At 42.5% G+C, this 26,537-nt stretch overlaps 2 protein-coding genes across 6 annotated transcripts in view; one reads left to right on the forward strand and one right to left on the reverse strand.

Moving 5' to 3' along the window:
- Window positions 1-26,537, reverse strand: part of LOC109682068 (heparan sulfate 2-O-sulfotransferase 1) — a 169,333-nt gene that overhangs the window by 105,765 nt on the left and 37,031 nt on the right. The window lies entirely within an intron of this gene.
- LOC141424854 (uncharacterized) lies at window positions 1,578-5,358 on the forward strand. Its single transcript, XM_074079507.1, has 2 exons — window positions 1,578-3,077; window positions 3,827-5,358. The coding sequence occupies exon 1, from the start codon at window positions 1,578-1,580 to the stop codon at window positions 2,877-2,879; it is 1,302 nt and encodes a 433-aa protein (XP_073935608.1). The 3' UTR covers window positions 2,880-3,077; window positions 3,827-5,358.

The raw sequence follows: 26,537 nt of genomic DNA on the forward strand, positions 1-26,537 counted from the left end.
TAGCAGAGAAGGTCTTTACCGCAAGGGAAACTCCAGAAGAAAGGGAGGAAAGGCGGAGAAAGGAAGACAGGGAGGCCCAGGAGAAATTGAGAAAGGAGGACAGGGACTTCCAGGCTAAAGAGAACCGAAAGCAACAAAGAGAAATGGCCTGTATTTTCCTAGCGAGTGTCCAGGACCAACCCAGGGAAGGGGGCCACGCCAGGACCCCGGATAAGGAACACTGTTTTTACTGTAAGGAAACTGGGCATTGGAAGAGAGAGTGCCCTAAGTTAAAGGGAAGAAGAGGGTTTGGTAGGAGACCGGGAGGTAAGAGGGAAAGGGAACGAGCAGTGGAGCAGGCCAGAGTCCTTCTAGCCGGAGAAGAGGACTGAGGGAGACAGGGCTCGGACCCCCTCCCCGAGTCTTGGGTAACTGTATGTGTGGAGGGGAAGCCGATGGGGTTCATGGTGGATACTGGCGCCCAGTATTCGGTCTTAAACAAGGCATGTGGACCTTTGAACAAGGAACGAACAAGTGTCGTTCAGGGGGCCACGGGTACACAGTTATGCTCATGGACTACCAAAAGAAAGGTAGACTTAGGAAAACACCAGGTCACACACTCCTTCCTGGTCATCCCTGAGAGCCCCACTCCCTTGCTCGGACGGGACCTGCTCACCAAAGTAGGGGCCCGTATCTATTTTGAACCAGATGAAATAATTGTGACTGATCGGGAAGGGAGCCCGATACACGTCCTGTCCCTATCATTGGCTGACGAATATCGACTGTTTGAGAGCCGACAGGAGCCAGGAGGGGACATAGCCCAATGGCTAAAAAGGTTTCCCACAGCCTGGGCAGAGACTGCGGGAATTGGCCTCGCCAAACACCTCCCTCCTGTAGTTATACAATTGAAGGCTTCCGCTCTTCCCATTCGGGTAAAACAGTATCCTATGCCCAAAGAGGCTCGAAGAGGCATAGCCCCTCATATCCGCAGGCTAATAAAGGAAGGAGTACTGCGGCCTTGTCGGTCCGCCTGGAATACTCCTCTGCTCCCCGTCCAAAAGCCGGGAATCGGGGACTATAGGCCTGTGCAAGACCTGCGAAAGGTAAATGAGCGGGCGGAGGACATTCATCCCACTGTACCGAATCCCTATACCTTGCTCAGTCACCTACCGCCCTCACAAGTATGGTATACAACCCTTGATTTGAAAGATGCTTTCTTCAGCATTCCATTGTGAGAAATCAGCCAGCCGCTATTTGCATTCGAATGGCAAGAGGATGGGGGCCGGACCAGACAGCTCATTTGGACCAGACTGCCACAAGGATTTAAAATTTCTCCCACCCTGTTTAACGAGGCCCTGAGCCAGGACCTGGAGCCCTTTCGCCGGAGTCACCCGTGAGTCACTCTACTACAGTACGTTGATGACTTACTGTTAGCGGCAGAAACCCGAGAGGAGTGCAGCGAGGCTACTGAACACCTGCTAACGGAGTTAGGTGAGCTGGGATATCGGGCGAGTGCCAAGAAGACCCACATCTGTGAAAGGTCAGTGACATATCTGGGTTATCGGATCGCAGATGGGGCAAGATGGCTGACTGATGCCATGAAACAGACTATTTTGACTATTCCACCCCCCACATCCACTAGGGGAGTGAGAGAGTTCCTGGGCTCCGCAGGGTTCTGTAGACTCTGGATTCCGGGATTTGTGGAGATAGCCAGACCCCTATATGAGGCCACCAAAGAGGCTCCGGATTGGAGGTGGGGAGAGGAACAACAGCGGGCCTCTGACCAGCTAAAGGCCGCCCTTCTCCAGGCCCCTGCCTTGACCCTACCAGACCCCACAAAATCGTTCACTCTGTTTGTGGATGAAAAAAAGGGGGTAGCCAAAGGAGTCCTGACCCAACAGTTAGGTCCCTGGAAGAGACCCGTGGCATATCTTTCCAAGAAATTAGACGCAGTAGCACCAGGATGGCCCCCCTGCCTCCGCATCATAGCGGCTGTTGCCATGTTAGTGACAGAAGCAGACAAATTAACCTTTGGACAGGCCCTCCGGGTCACGGCCCCTCACCCGGTGGAGGGAGTCCTTAAACAACCCCCTGGGAAATGGATGACGAATGCCAGGCTCACCCACTACCAGGGGCTCTTGCTGGATTCCCCTCAGATCACCTTCACAGATCCTGTAACTCTGAACCCTGCCACCCTGTTGCCCAACCCGGAACTACAGACACCTGTCCATGACTGCAAGGAGTTCCTCTCCGAAGTTACCCAGGTACGGGTTGACCTAAAGGACAACCCACTGTCCAGCTGTAAATTAAACTGGTACACTGATGGAAGCAGTTTTGTCCAAAATGGAGTCCGAAGGGCAGGGGCAGCAGTGGTCGACCAAGAAGGAAACATGGTATGGAGCAGCGCCCTCCCACCCGGAACCTCAGCCCAAAAGGCAGAATTAATTGCCTTGGCCGAGGCCCTAGAAAGGGCAGAAGGAAAACGAGTCAATATCTACACCAATAGCCGCTATGCTTTCGATACCATCCACGTCCATGGAGCCATCTATCGCGAAAGGGGATTTCGCATAGCAGAAGGGAAAGGCTTAAAAAACCTGGCCGAAGTCCAGCGTCTATTAATAGCAGTGGAAAAACCAAAGGCAGTGGCAGTGATGTATGTCCCAGGCCATCAGTCTGCCAAGACTCTGGAAGCTGTCGGTAACAACAGGGCGGATCAAGAAGCTAGGAGAGCAGCCATGGTGAGTCCCTCCGTGGTCGCGGCTATAGATGTGCCTGTCCCCGAGCTCCCTTCGCTACCTCCCCGACCAGAGTACTCCTCGGAGGATTTCACTTGGATGACAGCCCACTCCCTCACTAAAAAAAGGAGGATGAATGGAGAAGCGACTTGGAAGGCAAGCTAATCCTGCCCGAGAAACTTGGCCAATTCCTGTTAGCTAACTTACATAAGTCCACCCACTTGGGGCGGAGAAAGTTGCTAGACTTGCTGACATCTGCACAACTCCGATTTCCGAACCAGACTGCAGCCATCCGTCAAATTGTGGAGGATTGTGCTAGCTGTACAGCTATGAAACCAGGACGAAGGGAGGGGCACCACACAGGTATTCGGGAACGGGGGAGGGCCCCGGGAAGAAGCTGGGAAGTGGACTTTACTGAAGTAAAACCAGGGAAGTTTGGGTACAAATATTTGCTAGTGTTCATAGATACCTTTTCGGGCTGGGTGGAGGTATTTCCTACAAAGAGGGAGACGAGTCAGGTAGTGGCAAAAGCCTTACTAGAGGAAATCATACCCAGGTATGGGGTGCCTGAGGCAATTGGGTCAGATAACGGTCCGGCTTTTGTTAGTAAAGTCCTGCAGGGACTAGCCCAGGCTATGGGGGCCAATTGGAAACTACATTGTGAATATAACCCCCAGAGCTCAGGGCAAGTAGAAAGGATGAATAGGACACTAAAGGAGACTTTAGCCAAATTGGCCCTGGAGACTGGCGGTGATTGGGTGACGCTCCTTCCCTTGGCCATCTTCTGAGTCCAGAACTCCCCTTATGTCCATGGGCTAACCCCCTTTGAGATCCTGTATGGGGCTCCACCCCCCATCATTCAAAGGATCTTAAGCCCGGGACTAGGTGATCTGGCCCCAAATTACCTGACTATGCTACAGGCTCTAGCTAAGGTGCAACAACAAATATGGCCCTTAATTCAAGCGTAACATACTACTGAGAGGGTCCCGACTCCGGAACATGGCATAGTCCCGGGTGACATGGTATGGGTTAAAAGGCATCAGTCCAAAACCCTAGAGCCTAGATGGAAAGGACCTTATGTTGTACTGCTTACTACCCCCACCGCCCTCAAGGTCGATGGAATTGCACCATGGGTACACCACTCCCATGTGAGATGGGCACGTCCTCAGGAGGAGCAGGGAAATTGGACCGCACAACAGCATCCCACAAATCCACTCAAGCTCCGGCTGATACGGGATGCTCCGGAAAATGAAAACACCCCAGATGCTCCGCAGCCCTCCTAGAATGGGATCATCACCTGGGTCCACTACACCCACATCAGACCAGCAGACCCGGTAGCTGTGAAGGAAGACTTCCTGCCAACAAGAAGGGTGTCCCACCACAAGGACAATTCCTTCAAACTCAAACTTCAGCAAACTGGACCTCGGTAACCTTATTCCTTTTTCTAACCCTGTCCACCACTTGCTTGGGGCATACAAATCCACATCAACCTTTTAACCTGACCTGGATGATTGTAGATGTATCCACAGGAGACATTCTTAACCAGACCTCCAAGGTGACCCCTCCCAGCATCTGGTTCCCAGAATTATACTTTGACTTAAGGGCGTTATTCACTGGCAGGGGACAATGGGATTTGCGCCAAAGTTACTTCTATGTCTGCCCCGCTCCCCAACCCAACCACAGAAAAAAATGTGGAGGAATCGCAGACTATTATTGTAAGTCATGGGGTTGTGAGAGCTCAGGGGACATATGGTGGCCACCCCCCAAACAGGGGAACCTTATTCAGTTAAGTAGAGTCTCTCAATCTGGTATTACATACCACCAACCTAGACCTATAAATAAGGGATGCCCAACTCCCCCCAATTGTAATCCCATTATGATAAATTTCACTGATTTAGGAAAAAAGGCGACAAATTGGGAATTGGGTAAATCCTGGGGAGTCAGACTCTACAAAACAAATCATCCAGGAGCCCTTTTTACCTTGAGGCGTGTGCGACAATCAGTCTCTACTCTAACAATAGGACCTTGTATTCTAAACCGACTTGTGACTTTCATCAAAAACCGAATTAACACTGTCCAACTTCTGGTCCTCCGCCAACAATACCAGGCTCTTCATCCCCTTGAGAATGATTCCTCAATATAGCCCAAAGAAAAGGGGGCAATGAAAGGATATGCCCTTTGCCCCAGCAGATCCTCATAGCAGAAACCAGTAAAGCCAGCACAGGATGCCCCGTGCAGGATAAGATAAACAGGATGGGGGCAGGTGGAATGTGAGGAATGTGAGCAGATTGTGAAAGACGACTAGAAGTACGTGCAAGATGTGCCCTGCCTTCTTGCTAAATGTAACCGTGTGCGCGAATACTGACCCTTGAATCTATAGGCTAAGAAGTAATGTACTCTTAAATGGATAGGCTGGAAATGTATGTGGTGTTACAAACTCATTGGCTATGTACTGTGCGGGCTTTTGCTGTAACGGCTGGTAGGGGCCTATATAAGATCTTCCCTAAAGAGGCTCGGGGTCTTGTCTGCCCAATCGGACCTGTGTGTCTGTGTGGGAGCTTGACCCTGGCTTGCCAGCTCAATAAACTCTGCTTTGTTGATTGCATTCACGCGTGACTCTCTGTCTCTCGGAGGAATAGGATTCTCGGACCCTAACAGTGTGGTCTTAATTCAGCAGTACCTTACGTCTGGTGCCAAAACCTCGGAGAGGTTAACAGGATGCTCCAGCCCAGGGCTGCTCCCTTGGCCTTTGTGCCCTGCCCTCTCCTGAACCCAGACTGCTGAATTGACCCCTCATGCCTCCGGACGGTGGATTTCGGGCCTTACTGCCTTGCCAGCTTTTCCATCCATCATTAGCCTTTCTCTTCCACTGCTCTCCACCTGACCTACTCCTCAGACTTGGTGTCACCCTCCTGCCGGGGCTACCTGGACCTGGTCCAGAAGTCGTAGTGCTATGCCAGGTATGCCTCTCTTCCCGCCCGCTGGGGTGCCCACCACTTAGCACGGGAACGCCTGCCCTTGGGAACCCGTCCTGGTGACACTCCCACTCTCTCTTGCTCTCCCTCCTTATTTTCCTTTCCTCTGCCTAGGGTGAGAGCTCAACAGCCCCTCCAGCTTACTTTGACCAAAAGGCAACCGGATGATTCTGCTCCCCTTGCCTGAGTCACATAAGGGAGGCTAGATCTTGACCTAGATCTATATTGGCCTGAAGAGAAAACTCACCAAGGCACCTGCCTTGCTCTCTCTCTTGCTCTCCCTCTCTCTTCTACATTGTGGGGACCTCCTACTCTACATTAGACATGTCCACTGGGATGCCTTCTCCGCACCCTCCCCCTTGGTCTCCCAAGACAATATAAAACCTAAGCGACTGATTTATTACTCCAACACCATTTGGCCTCGGTACAAGCTAGACAATCATTCACAATGGCCCGAAAATGGTACTTCTGATTTTCACACACTTCTAGGTCTTGACAATTTCTACCATCGCAACGCCAAGTGATCCGAAATTCCATTTGTCCAAGCTTTCCTCTCTCTCTGCTTTCAACCCTCCCTGCTCCAGTCTTGTAACGCTGTTCAAATACTCCTTGCCAGTGATAAAACCCCCTCAAAGTCTCTGTCTCTCCCTCCCACTAAACTCATACTTGTGACCTCACAGGCTTTGTCTGCCCACCTCCCAACTCCTCCTGCCAGTACTCTACATCAATCTCCTCTCCCACCTCATCCTCCCATGACTCAGACCCTCCTTCTTCCACCCCTGCTGGCTCTCCCAAACAGCCACCCTATTTCCCTTCTACAGTAGTCACTATTGATCTTGAGCCATCGGCTCCTCAGGAACCAACACCACCAGCCTTGCCCTCAGCCCGTGCTACACCCTCACACTTCTCCTCCCCACCTGCTACTTGGCTCCTTTTCTAATGACTCAGTCGCCTATATTAAAGAATTTAAATTCCTAACCCAATTATTCTCAACTCTCATTTTATTTCCCAATCCTTCCCTGATATTCGAAGAAAACTTAAACAGTCAGAGGGTGGCCCTCAAACCCCCTAGGGAGATCTTGTGAAAATGGCATTTAAGGTATTTAATAACTGAGATGAGGTCTGAGACCAGTGAAAGGCCCAGCTCTTGGCGGCTGCCCTGAGGCCACCTCCTCCAACTTCGAGACAGGCCGGACAACACATACCGCCAGAGGCCTGCTTCAAGTGCAACCAGATGGGACACTGGGCAAAACACTGCCCTTCACCTCACCCACCGCCAGGACCCTGTCCACAATGTGGCCAGAATGGGCACTGGAAGGACGACTGCCCCTCTTTGTCTCTGGAAGGTAGGTCAGTCTCCCACTCCCACTCTCGACAGAGTGAGGCCTCACGGACCTCTTGGGCCTGGTGGCAGAAGACTGATGTGGCGCTGGAACCTCGGCCCTCTACAAGATCACCCCAGAGGACCTCAGGGTAACCATCCAAGTAGCAGGTAGTCCTCAATCACCTACTTGGTGCTACCTGACTTCTCAGGTAAGCTTTATCCTTCACAGATCTCCATGGTGGGGGCGGACAGTCTCATCCACCAGCCAAAAAGGAAAAACAATTTTATTTAAAATTAAAATTTTTATAACAGTTAATTTTAAAATACAAGTTACAAAGTAAATAACTAGAAAAGGATGCAGATAGGTATTAAATGTATTTTTGAGAAGTTGAAAGAAAAAGGAATGGTTTTTTGGATGAGAAAGGATCTAGTAAAGAAGGGTTTGTCCTAAAGATTGTTTCAAATAGGAGAGATGAGGACAAACCATCAAAGGGTTTAGTATGTTGTATTAAGGTCTGAGTAAGTTTTAAAAGTATATAATAAAAGCTTCAGTGTGTGATGAAGTTAAAGTTGCCTATGACCTAAGAGTTGCCTAAAAGATTTTTAAGGTCATGTCAAACTAAAATCTAATTCTCTATGTCCATAAAATAATAGGGCTATCTTAATATTATTCTGTTCTGAGTAACATCTACAAAAAAAAACTGTTATACGACTTGTGTTTTCTGTTGATCTTGTCAAGCTTGAAGTACTACTAAATCAGAGTTCATTTACCTATTTGCTTATGCAAAGGTCTCTTAAATAACCACCTTATAACTGTGTTCTGTGTCTATATTTATCTAAATATGATACAAACTTTTACAAAGTTAAATAATGAGCTAAAGCTCTCTTTTATCCAAAAGTGTTCCATTTAACCTGCATTCTGACAGTCAGCCTCTATTTGCCTTTAAAGGTCCCACAAATGCTTCATAGCAACTAACTTGGTTAGTTTTGCCACTAGAATTTAAAGACAGCCCACATCTTTGTGGACAAACCCTAATCAAAGACTTATTAGATTGGTACTACCCAGAGGCCACCCTTCTTCAATGCAGAGCCACAATGGCCCTCATCTGCAGGGCAACTGAGTCCTTTTTAAAACTTTCTGGCCTCTGGGGATACAAAGTCTCTAAAGAGAAGGTTCAATTATGTCTCCCTCAGGTCACCTACCTAGATGTGTTCTTAAAGGGACAGACTCACTCCCTAAGTCATGAGTAAATCAACCCAATCCTCCGTTTCCTACTCCCCCATACCATAAAAGTAGCTTAAAGCTTTCTTGGGAGTTACAGGATTTCACAGAATCTGGATCCCCCCCAAAAAATATGCAGCCTTTAGCAGACACCTTTTATCTACCTTATCTTAACCTCCTCTGGGAACTTCTCAGAGAATGGGCAGACCGGATACTGCCCTACCCCTCAGAGAGCCCTGTCACAATTTTAATTAAACCAGGGGATCTTGCTCTCCTCAAGGATCTTCGACCCTCTACGCTGGGACCTCGGTGGACTGGCCCTCATCTGGTCATCCTCACAATGCCCACTGCTGTCAAGCTCAACAGGATCCCCCAGTGACAGCACCTCTCAAGGATAAAACATTGCCCACCAACTTCAGACTCTTCCACTACAAGAAAGGATGAGTACTCTTGCGTACTGCTGGGCCCCACGTGGCTACACCTCCCCTACAAACTCTCTCCCTCTTCCACTCCTGCATAAGCTCTTAGTCCTCATCTGGCTCTTGATCTGCTTTCCCTTCACAGCCCAGAAATCCTCCTCCTGTAACCCATGCATGCGCATTGTGCAGTCAGGAAGTATTGTTACTAAGACTTTACTGTTCCACACTTAAACTATTTCTGTGCAGGGTCTCTTATCGGGTCATGCACTCACAATCACACTGTCTATCAAGTGTGCTCCCATAATAATCAATTTACCTGCTTCAACCCCACTTATTGTCCTGTGGAGCAATGGTTAGAACTCAGGAGTGGCCATCTCACTGGGAACATTGTTACTCACACCCAGGTGTTCAATCCTGAAAAAAACCACTGTCATTATTTGATGCTTGTGCAGCCATAGACAAACTATGTGGAGGTACAGGCTGTGGCTGTGGGGGCCTGGGTTGGGAAAGGACTTATATAACAAATGAGAAGTATATGTGCCGGGGAGACAACTCCTGGCCGTGTAATAATGAGGGTTATCATTTTTGCCCTTATTGGAGTTGTGTTTCATGGGCCACATGGGACGGGGCTACACATTTAGCCCTCCTTCAAAAAGGCACTACTTCCCCTAACTGCAGCCAAGGCACTTGTAACCCTGTAAATTCTACTGTACTCAAGCCATCTGATTAGACACAGGGACAGATGGTTTTCTGCCATAGGTGGATTTAAAACACTGGTGGGGGCAGTGGCCTAATTCTGGGAGCATGCATACTACTTCCCTGCTTCCTTCCTTTGGTGATACGATCTGTTAGGTCCATACAGAGGCTACTATAGAAAGAAACACAGCTGCATATGTAATGATGCTATGGAAATACAAACCCTTAAACCAAAAAAATGCTCTTTAACCCTAGATGCCTCCAGGATCACCTAGGGGAACTCAGCAGACAGATTTCCCACCAGATGCTACTACAACCTTCTCCCAACAACTGGCCTTGTCTGCAAATGAAGCCTGGGACAAACCATCAACCTCTGCCCCTGGGGACCTCACAAATTTCCAAATTCCAGCTAAAGCCCCTTTAACGATGCCCCCACTCAGCACAAAGCAGCTAGACTGATCTAGACTGATCGGCACCCATAATACCAACAAAAGGCTGGAATGTTAGGTCCCTGGTGTTCTTGGGGCGGGCAGAAGGACCCGAGGCTACACCTTAAAACCAGACCCCCTGATTTATGACTGCTTGTTTCTCCCTGCCTGATTGTTTCTCGGCTTGCAAAACAGCTTAGGAACTTCCAGTTACTCAACTAGCCAGGCATGTTGACCTGTTCCATCTGGTGATCGCAGATAATCAGAGACCAGAGACTCTCTCCCTCCCCCATGGCTTGGCCCTTCCTATAAAGCCCACTACCCAATTCACCCAAGTTGCTGCTCCCTGACCTGGGGGGTGGGGGGGATGCAGCCATGCAGTCTGGATCTTAATAAATCCTTCCTTTCCACATGTGGCGTGGTCTTAATTCGGCAGGACCTTACACTCAGTGCCCTACCACTTGAGGCACAGTCCCAATCCTCTTCAGTTTCTTAATAACCATTTTTAAAAAAAATCTCAAACATATGTATGAACTGTGACTTTGGAAAAACTAGGTAACATTGCTAGGCTTCAGTTCTCTATAATATCCACCCTTATAGGGTTAGGAATACTAGGTATTAGATGAATGGATAAACAAAACCTGATATGTACATACACCGTAACATTGTTCAGCCTTAAAAAGTAATGAAATTCTGATACATGCTACAATATGAATGAAACTTGAAGATACTGTGCTAAGTGAAAAAATCAGAAACAAAAAGATAAATACTGGCTATGGGGAAGGAAAAATGTGGTTACTGTTTAATGGATACAGTTTCAGTTTGACATGATGGAAAATTCTGGAAACAGAAAGTGATGATGGATGCATAACCCTAGAGTGTACTTAATATCACAGACCTGTATTAAAGCTAGTTAAAAAATAATTTTTATGTTATGTATATTTTTCACAATTTTAAAAAGGCAAATAAAGATAAAAATTTGCTATGTGAAAAACCTCTAGGAATCAGTAATTTCAATGAAAAAATTTTACCTTTAGCCAGGCACCAAATGTGCAATCCTAGCTACTTGGTGTTAGGAAAAACGCCGCTCACAAAGAAAGCTCAGGAGAAAAGGCTCACATCCAAGAGCAAAGTTTAATGGCAGGCTCAAACTGCCAGGCTGGCCGGGGAAAGATGGTGCAGCACAGACTCTGGGCTAGGCGCGGCTTAGCGAGTAGTCTCTGGTAGGGGTGGGGCTGTCTTAGAGCCCGACATTTCTGCTAAGGGACAGGGCTGCCATTTTGGTTGCAATTCACAAAATGGCGACATTATTACTCTATCACTTGGGAGGATGAGGTATGGAGAATCATGGTTCAAGGTCAGCCTGGGCAAATACTTTCCAACACCCACATCTCCAAAGTAACCAGAGCAAAATGGAGTGGAGATGTGGCCCAAGCACTAAAGGGCCTGATTTGCAAGTGAAAAGCCCTGAGTTCAAACCCCAGTCCCACCAAAAAAAAGGAAAAACAAAAAAGATTTCACCTTTTAGGCAAAGAACTCTCAAAAGGGAATGGGGCTTGGTATGTAGCTTGGTGGTAAAAAAAACTTAGCTAGAAAATAATCTTTAGTTAGTATGTTCAATTCGCTCAAGAAACTAGCCATAAAAACATTACCAAAAAAAATCAATAAAACAAAGATAAGGCTTGACAAATAGATATGACACTGTCTTGCAAAGGGATTGCAGTTGCTCCTATTTGAAAGGCTGTTTAATTATGAAGTCAGTATCATCCTTTTAAGTACAAAACTTTTTTGGTATTTTAGATGGTTTTTCACATGCTCAGATGACCAAACAATCATAATTCTCTCACCACAACAGCTGCATTATTTTCAGGCTATGACGTTACTAATCTGTAGTATGTTTTAAAACTGTAATTCAAATTAATCACAGACAAGTCTGTTAGCCTACAATACACCCAGACATTGCACGTAGCTCATAGTATATATTAATAATCAAAGCCATACAAATTGAGGGTAAATGGCAAAGAGTCTTTGGTCAACAAAGGTCCTAATTAAAAAACTAAATAAATAAAAGACTTCCAGAGGCATACAAAAGAGAATGAGAAGAGTTCTTCTAGTAGTTTTTCAGTTTCTAATGACAAAATCAGGTAAAGAAAAAGAGTAGGCTTTAGTTTGGGATTAATATTCACTATAATTATGAATCTGGCAAGAACTGAATTGTTCTTTCTACAGAGAAGATTTAATACAATAAAAAATAAAGCTAATGTGAAACAAAATAGTCTTTATGAATCACTTATACCAACCAAGCTTGGTGGTACATGCCTATAATCCCAGTACCCAGGAAACTGAGGCAGGAGGAGTTCAAGGTCAATGTGGGTTACACAGTGAGACCCTTCCCCGTCCAAAAAAAAAAAAAAATCACTTGTATCAATCAGATTATGATGCCATGGTTTTCAAGAGAGTAAGTGAAAAAATGAGCAGCAAGAAGACTGCATGTTGTTTTCTTTTAAAAACATAAATACATACTTTTATAAAGACAGGATCAATTTACACATAGTCTCGTGGTGTAGAAATAACAGACTCACATAAAAAAATTCTTTTCATACCATATAATTTGGATATGTTATTCATTCAATTTGTTAAATGAAGCTCCTATTTTTCTTCTTTAAAAAATGCTCTGGCTTTATTTTGCCTGTTTTTAATTGAGAAGAATCAATTCTTCTCCAACCAGAGCCAATGGTTTTAGAAAGCTTTAGTCTCTCCAACTTATATCCCATTAGTAAGCATTCAGCATTGTCCTAATGAAACCGTTCCAACAGAACAGTTCACCCTCCCATTCCTGGGAATAGGCAGCTAGACAGATCACTTCAATGGCATAGATAAAAAGACGAGATAGCAACTTACTTTGCCATGGCAACAACTTTAAAATTCTAAACAGATCACTTTTCCTATTTAAATATAAATACAGTCAAAAGCAGCTGCTACAATGACTGACAAGGTCTCAATCAAAATCTATTATCAGGAGGATTTCCGACTTGGAATGTGTGACAATACCTACCATGGAACAGAAACGGAAGCTTAAGTATAACGCCAATGAGGTTTCTGCTACAGATAACAAAGTGTAGCATTCCAGCCATCTTAATCATGTATTTGATGAATCTTCTACTTTATTTTCATTCTAGAGAGTCAGAGCAAAAGAAAAAAAAATCCCAAAGACACATTTGTTATGGCATTTTAAGTTTTGGTTTATGAAACTGGGTTGATATTATGAGAGCTATTTAAATCCTCCATAGTATTTGGTCAAAATGAATAGCTTAAGAACAGCCAGCAGAAAGATGGTGAATTTTTAATTAATAACCCCAGTATTCCATCCCAAAAGAGTTAGAGCCTCATAGCAAAATACCTTGAAAACAAAATTTATAAGCTTTTTCAATCAATAATGGTTTTTTTTTTTTTGAAACATGGTCTCACTATGCAGCCCAGGCTGGCCGAGAACTCAAAATCCTCCTGTCTCAGCCTCCAAAACGCTGAAATTACAGACAGGTATCATGACATCCAGCTCAGTAATGGTTTTAAATATATATAAACATTTACTAAATGTCATCAGTTGTATTTAAAGGAATAAAGATAGATCCAATACAAATACAAGCATTATGATACATATAAAAATATATACAGAACACATTTTCAAAAGAGGAACTGTTAGAGGAGACTAAAGGAGGAAAAAGGGAAAGAATGATAGAAAGTGAGTAATAATGAAATACATCACATCTGTGTAGGAACAAGACACAACAAAACACTGAAGACTGCTGAACAACACAGGGTGTGGGGGAAGGGTGAGGAAGAGTAGTAGAGGTTGGTTAGACTGACTTAAGCACAATATATCTACACATAAAATACCAAAGCAAAATTCCTACTGAACAACAAACAGATACCTAAACAATGAAGGACAGGAACATTAAATAGGTCATATTAAAGGGAAAGGCACTGATGGGAAGGGGAGGGTAAATGAAGAGGATGGGGGTGTGTGTGAATGTGGTTGATGTACTTTCTATACAAGTATGAGCATGGAACATTAAAACTTGAAGTGACCATAAGAAGGGGTAAGGGTAGGAGAGAGAATAATGGAGGGGATGAACCAATTCCGGGCCCAATACATGTATATATGGAAGTGTCAAAATAAAACACCCTGCACAACTATCATAAACTAACGAATATTCTTTTAATAAATGAGTTACAGAAAGCATAACTGGGTACCAGTGGGGGGGGGGGTGTAGGGGATAGGGCATAAGGAAAGGAAAGGAAGGCAAATATGATTAAAGTATTTTGTACTCATGTACAAAAATAGAACAATAAAATCTGCTGAAATTGTTCTAAGACGGGGGAAGAGGATAAAAAGGAGAAAGATGAAGAGGGCAAATCTAATTCAGATATATTGTAGCGCTATTGTGAATTCCACAATGTATCCCTTATACAACTATAATATGCTAATAGGAAAAGAATAGCATAGTATTTGGTAGAGTACAGAACAAACAATACCTTAAGCTTATCTGGGGTAAAAACTATATTGAACTTAAATTAGAAAACATATTTGTAACTTATCCAACACAGTTCAAGGTCATCTTGATATCATCGACAAAATTTTATTAAACACTACATATACATCAAAAGCCACGGCTTTAAGGAGTCTCATTTAGTAGCTTATCTACAGATTTTGGATTTTCTTAGTTTATTAATTAATTAATTAATTTCAGACAGGTTGTTGCTATGTAGTCCAGGCTGAACTCAGATTCATGATTCTCCTGCCCCAGTCTCCCAAGTGCTGGTATTGCAGGTGTGCTACATCATGCTAAGCTCAGATTCAGAATTTCTACTTAAATATATTACTATTCAAGTAACAACATCATTGTTTGTATTTTCTCCCTTTGTCTTTGATCTTTCTAGGGGAAGAGCTACCATCCAATTTATCAGAGAAGAGGTAAAAAAAAATAAGAAAAACAAAATTAAGTTGCCTTTTTTTATGTGGCCAATTAGTATTTTGAGAACTACAGTACTCCTTCCTTTGCCTACCATCAAAATAGGAAGAGCTTTAAAAAAAAACAAGATTGAGAAAGCACAGCTTTCTTCAACATAGAATATGACCTTTAAATCACACAGAAAGTACCATGGTTTTAAAATACACATTTAAAACTTACTTTTCTACCAAAGTCCTTAAGTACTTGGAAGAGAATAATTTAAATGTAAGACTTACATAAATACTCATGAGCAAGTCAACAGAATAGACCTTAACTACAGATTACCAAAGAGCTTGCCAGATTGTGGCCAGTACTAGTTACACAGGAAAGAATAAAATTCTACACTTGAAGGGCCAATTTGAACCTCTAGCTAATCTATTTAAAAGACTCTAAAGACAACAAAAGAGATCAGGAATATCTTTAGTGTTTAGAACTCAATTAGGAAGAGCAGGAAGCCAGGCATGGTGGCACACACCTGTAATCCCAGCATTCAGAGGGCATTTCAGGCCAGTAACAGTGCCATACGGGACAACTAGTGTTAATATTTGGAGGGAAAAATTTATGTCAAGGCCAAAGGTATAAAAAATTCTAAATGAGAAGTTCAGAGACCACAGTAATGTCTATTTTGTTATTTCTGGAACTATAACCTTGAGCTAACAATTGGCATACAAGGGCTGGGTCTGACGCCCTGAGGTGTGAGGTGGGGCTAGGAGCAGGACTTGTGCAAGGCACCACTCCCTCCACACACACCTGGGACAAATGACCCTGATTGCCTTGGACTGATCCTGTGGCCTGTCGCCCCTCCCCCTTTCCTGTGTACTCTGCGAGCATTTATTCTAGGGGAAGTGGTAGTGGGCCACAGCCATCGCCACGTGTGGCTGGTGGCCCAGGATTTGCTGGGTCCTCTCTATGGATTTTATTAGCTATGGCAGGCATTTTTGCTGTGTCCAGGAGCCGGCATCCTGTGCACAAGTGCACCTGTTTGCTTTCCCTCCTCCCCTTGTGGGGTCGGAGTTAGAGCATGAGCATGGCAGCTGCAGGTTTTTGTAAGCGCTTTGTAAAGCAGCTGACTTAAAGTTCTTTAGACTGAGAGGCCTGGCAAACTAGTTGGAATAACTTAAGTCATAAGGTACTGTGCTACAGGTTTTTCATGGGAGGCAGGGTCCCAGTAAGCCCAGGGAGGGGAAGGCAGACAGAGACAAAGGACACATGGTGACACCATGGATAAGGCAGAAAAGGTGTGCTGACATCTTAGGTAAGGGAGGGGAAGGCAGAGCCTGGAGGCATGACACACGCTTAAGGGATTAGCCATCACCTTTGTCTCTAGGTTGCTCCCATTGATTGGTATTGGCAGGCTTTCAGGAAAACAAAATCTCCACTCTCTGGTCACCAAATAAATCCGGTCTCAGCCCACAGGAAGGGAGTATAAGCTCTCCCAGAGCTGGAACTGCCTTGAGGCCAGAATTGGCAAGGAGTGGCTTGCTTAACTCCATGACAGGGCAAGTTTTTCAGGAAGATAGGGGGAGATAGGTATGGTAAGCAGTGCAAGAAGTCTGTTTACATGGGGAAGGAGGAGGTTTGGGAGAGGAATTGGCTGATTTAGAAGCCAGTTTACAGGCTAATAGAATCTGTGCAGGGGAACAGAAAGTACAGAGGCAGGGTTTGAAGTCAGAGAGCCAGATTTAGACAGAGGTATGAAAAGGCTTGGACATAATGGAATCTCTCCCCATCATCCCGATCGCTCACAGTAGTTATATGTCCCGTAAAAGGTTGGGATCTAAAGACCTGAAAAGGGGCCAGTGATTTTGGTTGTCTAAAGGATAAGTGGGCCAGATCTGGGTGCAAAAGTGGATCAAATTTTTGGTTTTATATCTGGGGTCAAACCCAAAGTGTCCAAATTATTGAGGAGGCATCTCAGTGGGGAGTCAGACGGCAGAGAAGATGTACAGGCACCCATTATGAGGGACCCGGTCCTGGAACGGGAGAGGAGGATATTATGTACTGTGGAGTGTCCCCGCGCAGCACAAATATCCGAGAACGCAAGACGCATGATAATCAGTCGTCACTGAGTTCAGGTGGTTTGCAGGCCAGAGTCTGGCGGCTTGGACTACCCAGGCCTAGGTTTTGTAGGGTCCCGGACCCTGTAAAATCCAAGTCCTGTGGAGAAGGGGATCCCTCTACTGTCTGAGCCACCCAGAGATAGCCCAAAGCAGGGGAAGTATTCTAAAACCCCAGAGACACCGAAGGGAGAGACCACAAAGGGAGCCCAAGAAGGGTAGGTGGACTCACCAAAGAACGTCAAGTGTTAGATGCGAGCGAGGGCGATCGGGAGGATGAGTCCTGGCCAGTCACATCCTCAGGGTGGTTGCGGGGCGAGTCGGAATGGGGGTCCCACCAGGATTAGTGGGGAGCCCTGATCTGAGTCATGGCACCAAAATGTTGGAAATGTAGGCCCCAAAGTGACCACGTGGAGAGGAGTGATCTGGCCAAGAGATTCTTTATTGCTGGCTGGGAGAGGGAGAGAGCCGAGAGAGAGAGAGAGAGAGAGAGAGAGAGAGAGAGAGAGAGAGAGAGAGAGAGAGAGGGGCAGGGGCTTAAATACCCCTCAGTGAGACTCAGCATGATCTGGTTTGTTAGGATCTTATGGTTCATGCCGACTGGAGGTTGGGGCAGAAGGACAATTCAAGCTAGACTTGAGGCAGGACCGCGACCCTGGAAAACAGAAGCTTAAGGGTGCAGTAAGAACCGAAACCTATCAGCACCATTGTTGCGAACAGAAAAGGGGTCTTACCAATTTTTTGCTCAACCTGGCCTCAAACCACCATGCTCCCAATCTCTGCCTCCCAAGTAGTTGAGATTACAGGCATGAGCCATCTTGCCCAGTCCTATATTTCTAAATATGTAATAACTACAGACCTAAACTCTTAGATTGCTCCACAAACACAAAGGTGTCACAAGGCTCCTCTGGATAAGGGAGAGCTAGGTGTTTTCAAAACTCAAAGAACTTTTAATCCATTCCCAATATCATATTTTGTGCCCCTAAATGGAACATCAGGTTCACTGAGGTACAGTTCACATACAATAAAATATGCTAACTTCAAATGCATAGTATGATGTGTTTTATAAAAACTTTGATATAGAGTATTTTCTTAATCTCAAAAAGATCCCAGTAAGTCAATTTTCCACTCTTAGCCTCAAGAAAATAACAATACACTGTCATTACAGAGTACTTTTGCCTTTTCTAGAATTTCCTATTTATCCCTTGTTTATAATTTTGTGAGATAATGTGACACTGCATGAGGTTAAGCAATGTGGACAACTCTAAGATTAGAATTTAGGATTTAAAATCAGATCTGTTTATCTCTTCTGTTAGGAGATACTACAGATTTTAAGTCTTGTTCCTATCTGCATTCCTAGCATTTCTGCATACTTAGCCTCTGAATCATGAAATAAATTTAAAGAAACCCAACAAAAAGATTCATTTTTAAATGATAAATCAATAGGTCATAATAACTAAATAAAAGGAACAAAGAAAGAGAAATAATTAGATTTTATATGCCTTCTTCAAGTATTTCCCAAGTAAATTATCACCTACAAAGGGAAACACAGTAACTTTACAGTAGTTCTGTAACCAGCCAAAACCACGTTGACCAAATGACAAGGCCTGCATCACCAGGAAATAAGACACACTGACATCATGGACCCCATGATAAATAATGCATATCCTTTCTGTAGCATCTAAATACACATAACTTCAGTTCAGTCATGAGAAAACATGGGCCAAACCCAAATTAAGGACAAAAAAGGCAAAGAAAATCTGAGGAACTATTACAAAGAATAAAGATAAAATAACAACCAAATCCAGTGTGGCATCCTAAATTGGATCCTGACAAGACAAAGGGCATTAGTAAAAAGAAAACACATGAAATTCAAACAAAGCCTGTAGTTTACTTAATAATATTGTATCAGTGTTAATTTGCAAGTTTTGATTACTGTCCAAATCTAATTTTAGAAAAAGCTGGGTAAGGGATATATATACTGCGTATCATTTTTATAAATTTTCTGTAAGTCTAAAACTACTTATTTTTCTAGATAATTTTTAATGGATAACATAAAAATTATACAGATTTATGGGGCAATGTGATGTTCTGATACATGCATATATTGTATAATCTTTTAATCAAGTTAAACATGTATCTATGTTCTCAACCATTTATCATTTCTTTATGGTGAAATTTCTAATTTACTTTCTTCTAGCTTTTTGATACAGTTCACTACTGCTATCCAGTCATCCTACTGTGCAATAGCATGCCAGAACTTCATCAAGTTTTCCCCATTCCTCCCACTCCCTTAACTTTCCCTGGGTTCTGATAGTTACCATTCTACTCTCAACTTCCATGAAATCAACTTTGTTAGGTTCCACATGAGTGAGATCGCAAAGTACTTGTCTTTCTGTGCCTGGTTTATTTTGCTTAATGATCTCCAGTTCTATCCATGTTGTTCTTTGTAAACAACAGGCTTTTGTTCTTTTTGTGTTGAACACTGTTTCATCATGCATATGTACCACATTTTCTTTACCTAGTCACCAGTTCATGGACACAGGTTGTCTATGTTTCTTGGCCATTGTAAATAGTACTGCAATATGGGAGTGCAAGTTCTCTTCTCTCTCTCTTCCCTTTTCTCCTCACCCCCATGGGAAGACAGGCCAGTTTGGGCAAAAACTCAAGGCCCTATCCAAAAAATAACTAGAGCAAAAAAGGCCTTGGAGTGTGGCTCAAGTGGTACAGCACCTGCCTAACAAGCATGAGGCCCTGGGTTCAAACCTCTATAACACCTCCTCCCCACTAAATTATTTCTTGATCTCTAAATCATCCTAAAACAAAGAAGTTTTTATGTATACTTAAGCCTTCCAAGTTTGCATACTTGTTTTACCCTTTAATTTACTTGTATAATTTTTTTTCTCATAAATAGCCAAAAACCATGTATGAACTAAAATACCTTTAAGTGTATGCATTCACCATTCATGCCATCCCTGGGAAAGCTGAATAAAAGGCATATATAAAAATCAGACTTAAAATATTTTAATTTGGGTTCCATTAAGTAGATTTGTTCATTCAGTGTTTGGATTCACACTGACCTATATTTCTTTCAGGTTCTTGTCAGTATTGTTAGATTGTTTACATAGGAAATTATTTTAATCATGTTTATTTGCATTAATACATTATTAATTATAAAATGTACATCAGTGGAAAGAGTAACTTAAACAACATTTAATAATTGTTATGAAATGTTAAAATTGTCTTTTCAGCTAAACAATCTTAACAATTAAAAGACTGCCAGTAAATAAATTTACTAAATTTACAGCTGAAAGTAAAAAGTCAACTAAACAGAAAACAATTAAGCAAACTGTTTTTTACAAATTTGTAAAATTAACTCGTCTATTTCATATAATCATAATTCTAAATTTCAGTAATACAAGTAACTTTGTAAGGTGTGGGGGGTTTTTTGTTTTGTTTTTTTCCCGTATTGGGGTTTAAACTCGGGGCCTCACCCGTGTTAAGCAGGCGCTCTGCCACTTGAGCCACTCCGCCAGCCCTATAATGTGTGTTTTAACATACAACATTATTATAAAAGTCTAAACCTTAAAAGAGGAAACCGCGAAGTCATGACAATCTTCAAATTGAGAAGAATTCTATAAAATGAGCTGAAAAGGATGACTTGAGGTACACCTTGCTACAATTATTTGCACATTTATTCACCCACCCAAGGATACCTACCTCAGCAAGTGAGAAGTGGAAAAAAGAGTTTCATAGGTAAGATGTTTGCTTCAGAAAGAAAAGACATAGAAAGAAAATTTAATCTTTTAAGAAGACTCTTTTAAGGAATTCTAACCAATGATTTGTAATTAAGTACAAAACCATATAAAATTTTAAGCTTAGAATGAATGTTCAAAACCTGAAAGACTAATGTAAATTTAGAACAGGCTTTTAATAGATAACTTCTGCAGGTTAAGCCAAAGTAAAACTGTTCTAAGTAAAAAAAAAAAAAAAAAGTACCAGATTTTGGGGCCCAAGAAGTGAAATCAAATTTCTTTTGGATATGGCTCACCTTATATTTCAGCTTTTTTGTGGAGATGGGGTCTTGCTAACTTTTTACCTGGGCTGGCTTCGGACTGCACCTGATCTCTGCTTATAGAGTAGCTGGGATTATAGATGTGAGCCACCTTGACCAGCCTAGTGATTTTTTTTTAAATTGATAAAGCACGAGGATTTTTTCTTTAACATTAAAGACACCGTTCTGGAGTTTTTCTAAATATCAATTAGTTATTCCTGGATGAACAATGACCACACAAACCTAATAAGACAACCCTCATAGCAGACATTTCTAAGAAGTTCCTTTTAATACTCCCAGCCCAAATGTTTCAAACATGTTTGATGAACTAATGCTACTCCTAAGAATTGAAGAGGCATATAAACATTTATGTAAATGGTTCCATATCACAATATTATATAGCACTGAGAAACTACAAATAATGTGTAATAAAATACTAGTTAAAATAATCGCCAACTGAGATAACACAACTCCAGCAACACTGTAAGAGCTGTAATCATGTCAGTAATTTTAGAACATTTTGTTTTACATATATTAAGTTACCGTTTTCTGAACTGGGTTCTAGCTTCAGTATTTTTCAAAAGCTTTTGTTTAGTTAGTTTTTTTAAATCTTCCATTGTATTATCTATTCCAAATATTCACTCAAAGCAAAGACAAATGATATTCAAACACTTTGCAAAGAATTTTGAGTAAGTCAATGCTTCTTAGCCTTGGCTGGATATTAATAATTCATATGGAAAGCTTTTGAAACTTATCAATGCCCAGGTCCAAACACCAGAGTTTTCATTTAAGAGCCATCCCTATCCTAGTCCAATTACATCAAAATCTGAGAATGGAGCTGGGAGCTGGTGGCTCACATCCGTAATCCTAGCTACTTAGGAGGCAGAGATCAGGAGGATCTTGGCTCAAGGCCAGCACAGGCAATAGTTTCTGAGACTCCCATCTCAAAAATACCCAACACAAAAAAAGGGCTGGCAGTGGCTCAAGTGGGAGAGTGCAAGCGTGAATTTCCTGAGTTCAAACTCCAGTACTACCACCAAAAAAAATTTCTGAGGATGGGGCTTGGACATTTTTCAAGTTTTTCAGATAATTCTAGTTAGAACTAAGGTTGAGGGTCACAGCTTTTTTTTTTTGTTCTTTTATTATTCATATGTGCAAACAAGGCTTGGGTCATTTCTCCCCACTGCCCCCACCCCCTCCCTTTCCACCCACTCCGCCCCCTCCCTCTCCCCCCCACCCCCTCAACCCAACAGAAACTATTTTGCCCTTATTTCTAATTTTGTTGTAGAGAGAGTATAAACAATAATAGGAAGGAACAAGGGTTTTTGCTGGTTGAGATAAGGATAGCTATACAGGGCATTGACTCACATTGATTTCCTGTGCGTGGGTGTTACCTTCTAGGTTAATTCTTTTTGATCTCACCTTTTCTCTAGTTCCTGGTCCCCTTTTCCTATTGGCCTCAGTTGCTTTTAAGGTATCTGCTTTAGTTTCTCTGCGTTAAAGGCAACAAATGCTAGCTAATTTTTTTAGGTGTCTTACCTATCCTCACCCCTCCCTTGTGTGCTCTCACTTTTATCATGTGCTCATAGTCCAATCCCCTTGTTGTGTTTGCCCTTGATTTAATGTCCACATATGAGGGAGAACATACGATTTTTGGTCTTTTGGGCCAGGCTAACCTCACTCAGAATGATGTTCTCCAATTCCATCCATTTATCAGTGAATGATAACATTTTGTTCTTCTTCATGCCTGCATAAAATTCCACTGTGTATAGATACCACATTTTCTTAATCCATTCGTCAGTGGTGGGGCATCTTGGCTGTTTCCATAACTTGGCTATTGTGAATAGTGCCGCAATAAACATGGGTGTGCAGGTGCCTCTGGAGTAACCTGTGTCACAGTCTTTTGGGTATATCCCCAAGAGTGGTATTGCTGGATCAAATGGTAGATCGATGTCTAGCTTTTTAAGTAGCCTCCAAATTTTTTTCCAGAGTGGTTGTACTAGTTTACATTCCCACCAACAGTGTAAGAGGATTCCTTTTTCCCCGCATCCTCTCCAACACCTGTTGTTGGTGGTGTTGCTGATGATGGCTATTCTAACAGGGGTGAGGTGGAATCTTAGCGTGGTTTTAATTTGCATTTCCTTTATTGCTAGGGATGGTGAGCATTTTTTCATGTGTTTTCTGGCCATTTGAATTTCTTCTTTTGAGAAAGTTCTGTTTAGTTCACTTGCCCATTTCTTTATTGGCTCATTAGTTTGGGGAGAATTTAGTTTTTTAAGTTCCCTATATATTCTGGTTATCAGTCCTTTGTCTGATGTATAGTTGGCAAATATTTTCTCCCACTCTGTGGGTGTTCTCTTCAGTTTAGAGACCATTTCTTTTGATGAACAGAACCTTTTTAGCTTTATGAGGTCCCATTTATCTAAGCTATCTCTTAGTTGCTGTGCTGCTGGGGTTTTGTTTAGAAAGTTCTTACCTATACCTACTAACTCCAGAGTATTTCCTACTCTTTCCTGTATCAACTTTAGAGTTTGTGGTCTGATATTAAGATCCTTGATCCATTTTGAGTTAATATTGGTATAGGGTGATATACATGGATCTAATTTCAGTTTTTTGCAGATTGCTAACCAGTTTTCCCAGCAGTTTTTGTTGAAGAGGCTGCTATTTCTCCATCGTATATTTTTAGCTCCTTTGTCAAAGACAAGTTGGTTATAGTTGTGTGGCTTCATATCTGGGTCCTCTATTCTGTTCCACTGGTCTTCATGTCTGTTTTTGTGCCAGTACCATGCTGTTTTTATTGTTATTGCTTTGTAATATAGTGTGAAGTCAGGTATTGTGATACCTCCTGCATTGTTCTTTTGACTGAGTATTGCCTTGGCTATTTGTGGCCTCTTGTGTTTCCATATAAATTTAACGGTAGATTTTTCAATCTCTTTAATGTCATTGGAATTTTGATGGGAATTGCATTAAACATGTAGATTACTTTTGGGAGTATCGACATTTTTACTATGTTGATTCTACCAATCCATGAGCATGGGAGATCTCTCCACTTTCTATAGTCTTTCTCAATCTCTTTCTTCAGAAGTGTATAGTTTTCCTTGTAGAGGTCTTTCACATCTTTTGTTAGGTTTACACCTAGGTATTTGATTTTTTTTGAAGCTATTGTAAATGGAATTGTTTTCATACATTCTTTTTCAGTTTGCTCATTGTTAGTGTATAGAAATGCTAATGATTTTTCTATGTTGATTTTATATCCTGCTAGAGGGTCACAGCTTTAGTGAGGATCTAGGGGAGGGCTTAATTTTGGTTTTTCAGTGGGTCCTGTCATCAACCAAGAATATTTGCAAACATTAGATAAGGGGAACACTGACAAAAAGGACTCTGGGCCCAAGTATCAGGACCAACCAAGGCAAGAAAAGAAAGCTGCAGGGGAGGGGGCATTTATAAAACAGCTACTTCCAAGGTTCAAGGTCAGATTTCCATCCTTTCAGTAAGAGAAGGGCTCCTTTTGGGATACTGACTGATTGCCTTGATTAACAGCTGGAAGGAATGCTGAAGTGGAATGCCCCTCAATTTGACCTCACAAAAATTTGAATTATGTGAAAGAAGACTTCAGAAAAGAGATCAGTACTTTGGGCTGAAACCCAAAAGGGCTGCACCTGAGGAGTACAGGTGAGCCCCTGTACAGACCGCAGCCTTCAGACCTATCAGAGGGCCTAGAAATCTCAAGTTCCCAAAGTGAAGGTGACTTTGATAGTTCTCAGGTGCTTAGCAAGAAACATAGGAAAATCCTCCCTAGGGTAGAATAACATCCAGGCTTCAAATTATTTCCACAAATAATTAAAAAAATACACTGCCCAGTATAGATTCAAAGACAACCAGACAGAGGTGGCGGCACAGCTCAAGTGGCAGAGTATCTGCCTAGCAGGCTAGAGGCCTTGAGTCCCAACTCCAGTACTGCAAAAAAAAAAACCACGACCAAGTAGAGAAAAAAGCAACAAAAACTGCTGTCTACCAGGACACCACATATTGCAATTATCTATTGTAGATGGAACAATATTCAAGGAGCTTTTTAACATTGGAAACATTTGAAAAACAATTAAAAACTCAAGAACCTGGGAACAGTGGCTGGAACATATAATCCTAGTGACCTGGGAGACACAGATTGGGAGGATCATAGTTTCCTGCCCAGGCAAAAAGTTTGTGAGACCCCCATCTTAACCAATGGCTGAGTATGATGGAGCATGTCTGTCATCCTAGCTGCACAGGGAAACACAAATAGGAGAATCACGGTCCAGGCTCAAAATTAACCAAAGCAAAAAGTGCTGGCAGAATGGCTCAAGAAGTAGAATGCCTGCCTAGCAAGTTCAAACCCTGTATCAAAAAAAAAAAAAAAAAACCAAGACAAAACAAAAAAACCCCTCCAAGAAGTAATTATGCATAGTTGAAAAAGAGCCAACTAAAATAACTGAAATTAAGAGTTCAATGGATGAGCCAAACGGCAAGTCAGACAATCTGAAGTGTTTATGCACATAAAGGGCAAAACACTGTATTGTGAAAGGAAGGGGAAATAGAAATCACACCTAAGACATAAACAGTGAGGCACTGCAATACACGTTTAGGAGGCATTCAGGAGTCAAGCAGGTATGAGGCAAGGGCAATATGTGAAAAGATGACGGCTGTTTATCTTCCTAAAGTAGTAAGACATACAGCCACAAATTTACAGAAGCCCAAGAAATATCAAGCAAGGTAAAAACTTGTGTTTAAAAAAAAAACAGTATCATCAAATAAAACCAAAAAAGACTCTCCAGGTAAAAGAAAAAATATCCCAGAAGTAAAACAAAAACAAAAAAACAAATAGAAATGGACAGCACTGGGGCACTTTGGAGTAAAAAGAAATAAGCTAGGGGTAGAAAGATGAAGGAAGGGAGAAAGAAGGGAAGGAGGGAGAAAAATGTCATTTACAGAAGTTTTTAAAAAAATCTTTTTAAAAATTTGTATGTATTTAATTATTGGCGGTATGGGGTTTAAACTCAGGGCCTCACACTTGCTAGGTAGGCATTCTACCACTTGAGCCACTCCACCAGCCCTTTTTTGAGTTAGGTATTTTTGAGATAGGATCTCACAAACTATTTGCCCAAGCTGGCTCTGAACCTCGATTCTCCTGAGTATCTAGGATTCTGATGCTAGCTAAGGATATGTGAGATGCTCCAAAATCTGAAAAAATTTGAGGGCCAACATGATGCTCAAAACTGGGAGATTTGGAGCATTTTGAATTTCAGATCCTCAAATTAGAGATGTCAACCCAATAAAATTTATAAAAATATTCCAAAATCCAAAAAAACCTCTGAAATCTGAGATATTTTTGTTTCCAAGTATTTTGGATAGTACTCAGGCTGTACTATTTTATTTAATTTCAAAAATGTCAGGAAACCTTTTTGTTAGGTGCTCAGAAACCAAAAGTTCCCTTTCTTGCTTTCCTTATCATTTCATACATTCTTAACCAGCATCAGAAGTGTCTCAGGAATACAGTAAGAGTCCTATTACCTAGGAAGTGTTTGCTCCACAAAGACATAGCTAAGTGGATAAAGGAGAGAAGTCCACAATGAAGGAGAGTAGAATGATGGAAGTAATGG

The sequence above is a fragment of the Castor canadensis genome, chromosome 7 (genome assembly GCF_047511655.1).
Source record: "Castor canadensis chromosome 7, mCasCan1.hap1v2, whole genome shotgun sequence".
NCBI classification, from domain to species: Eukaryota; Metazoa; Chordata; class Mammalia; order Rodentia; family Castoridae; genus Castor; species Castor canadensis.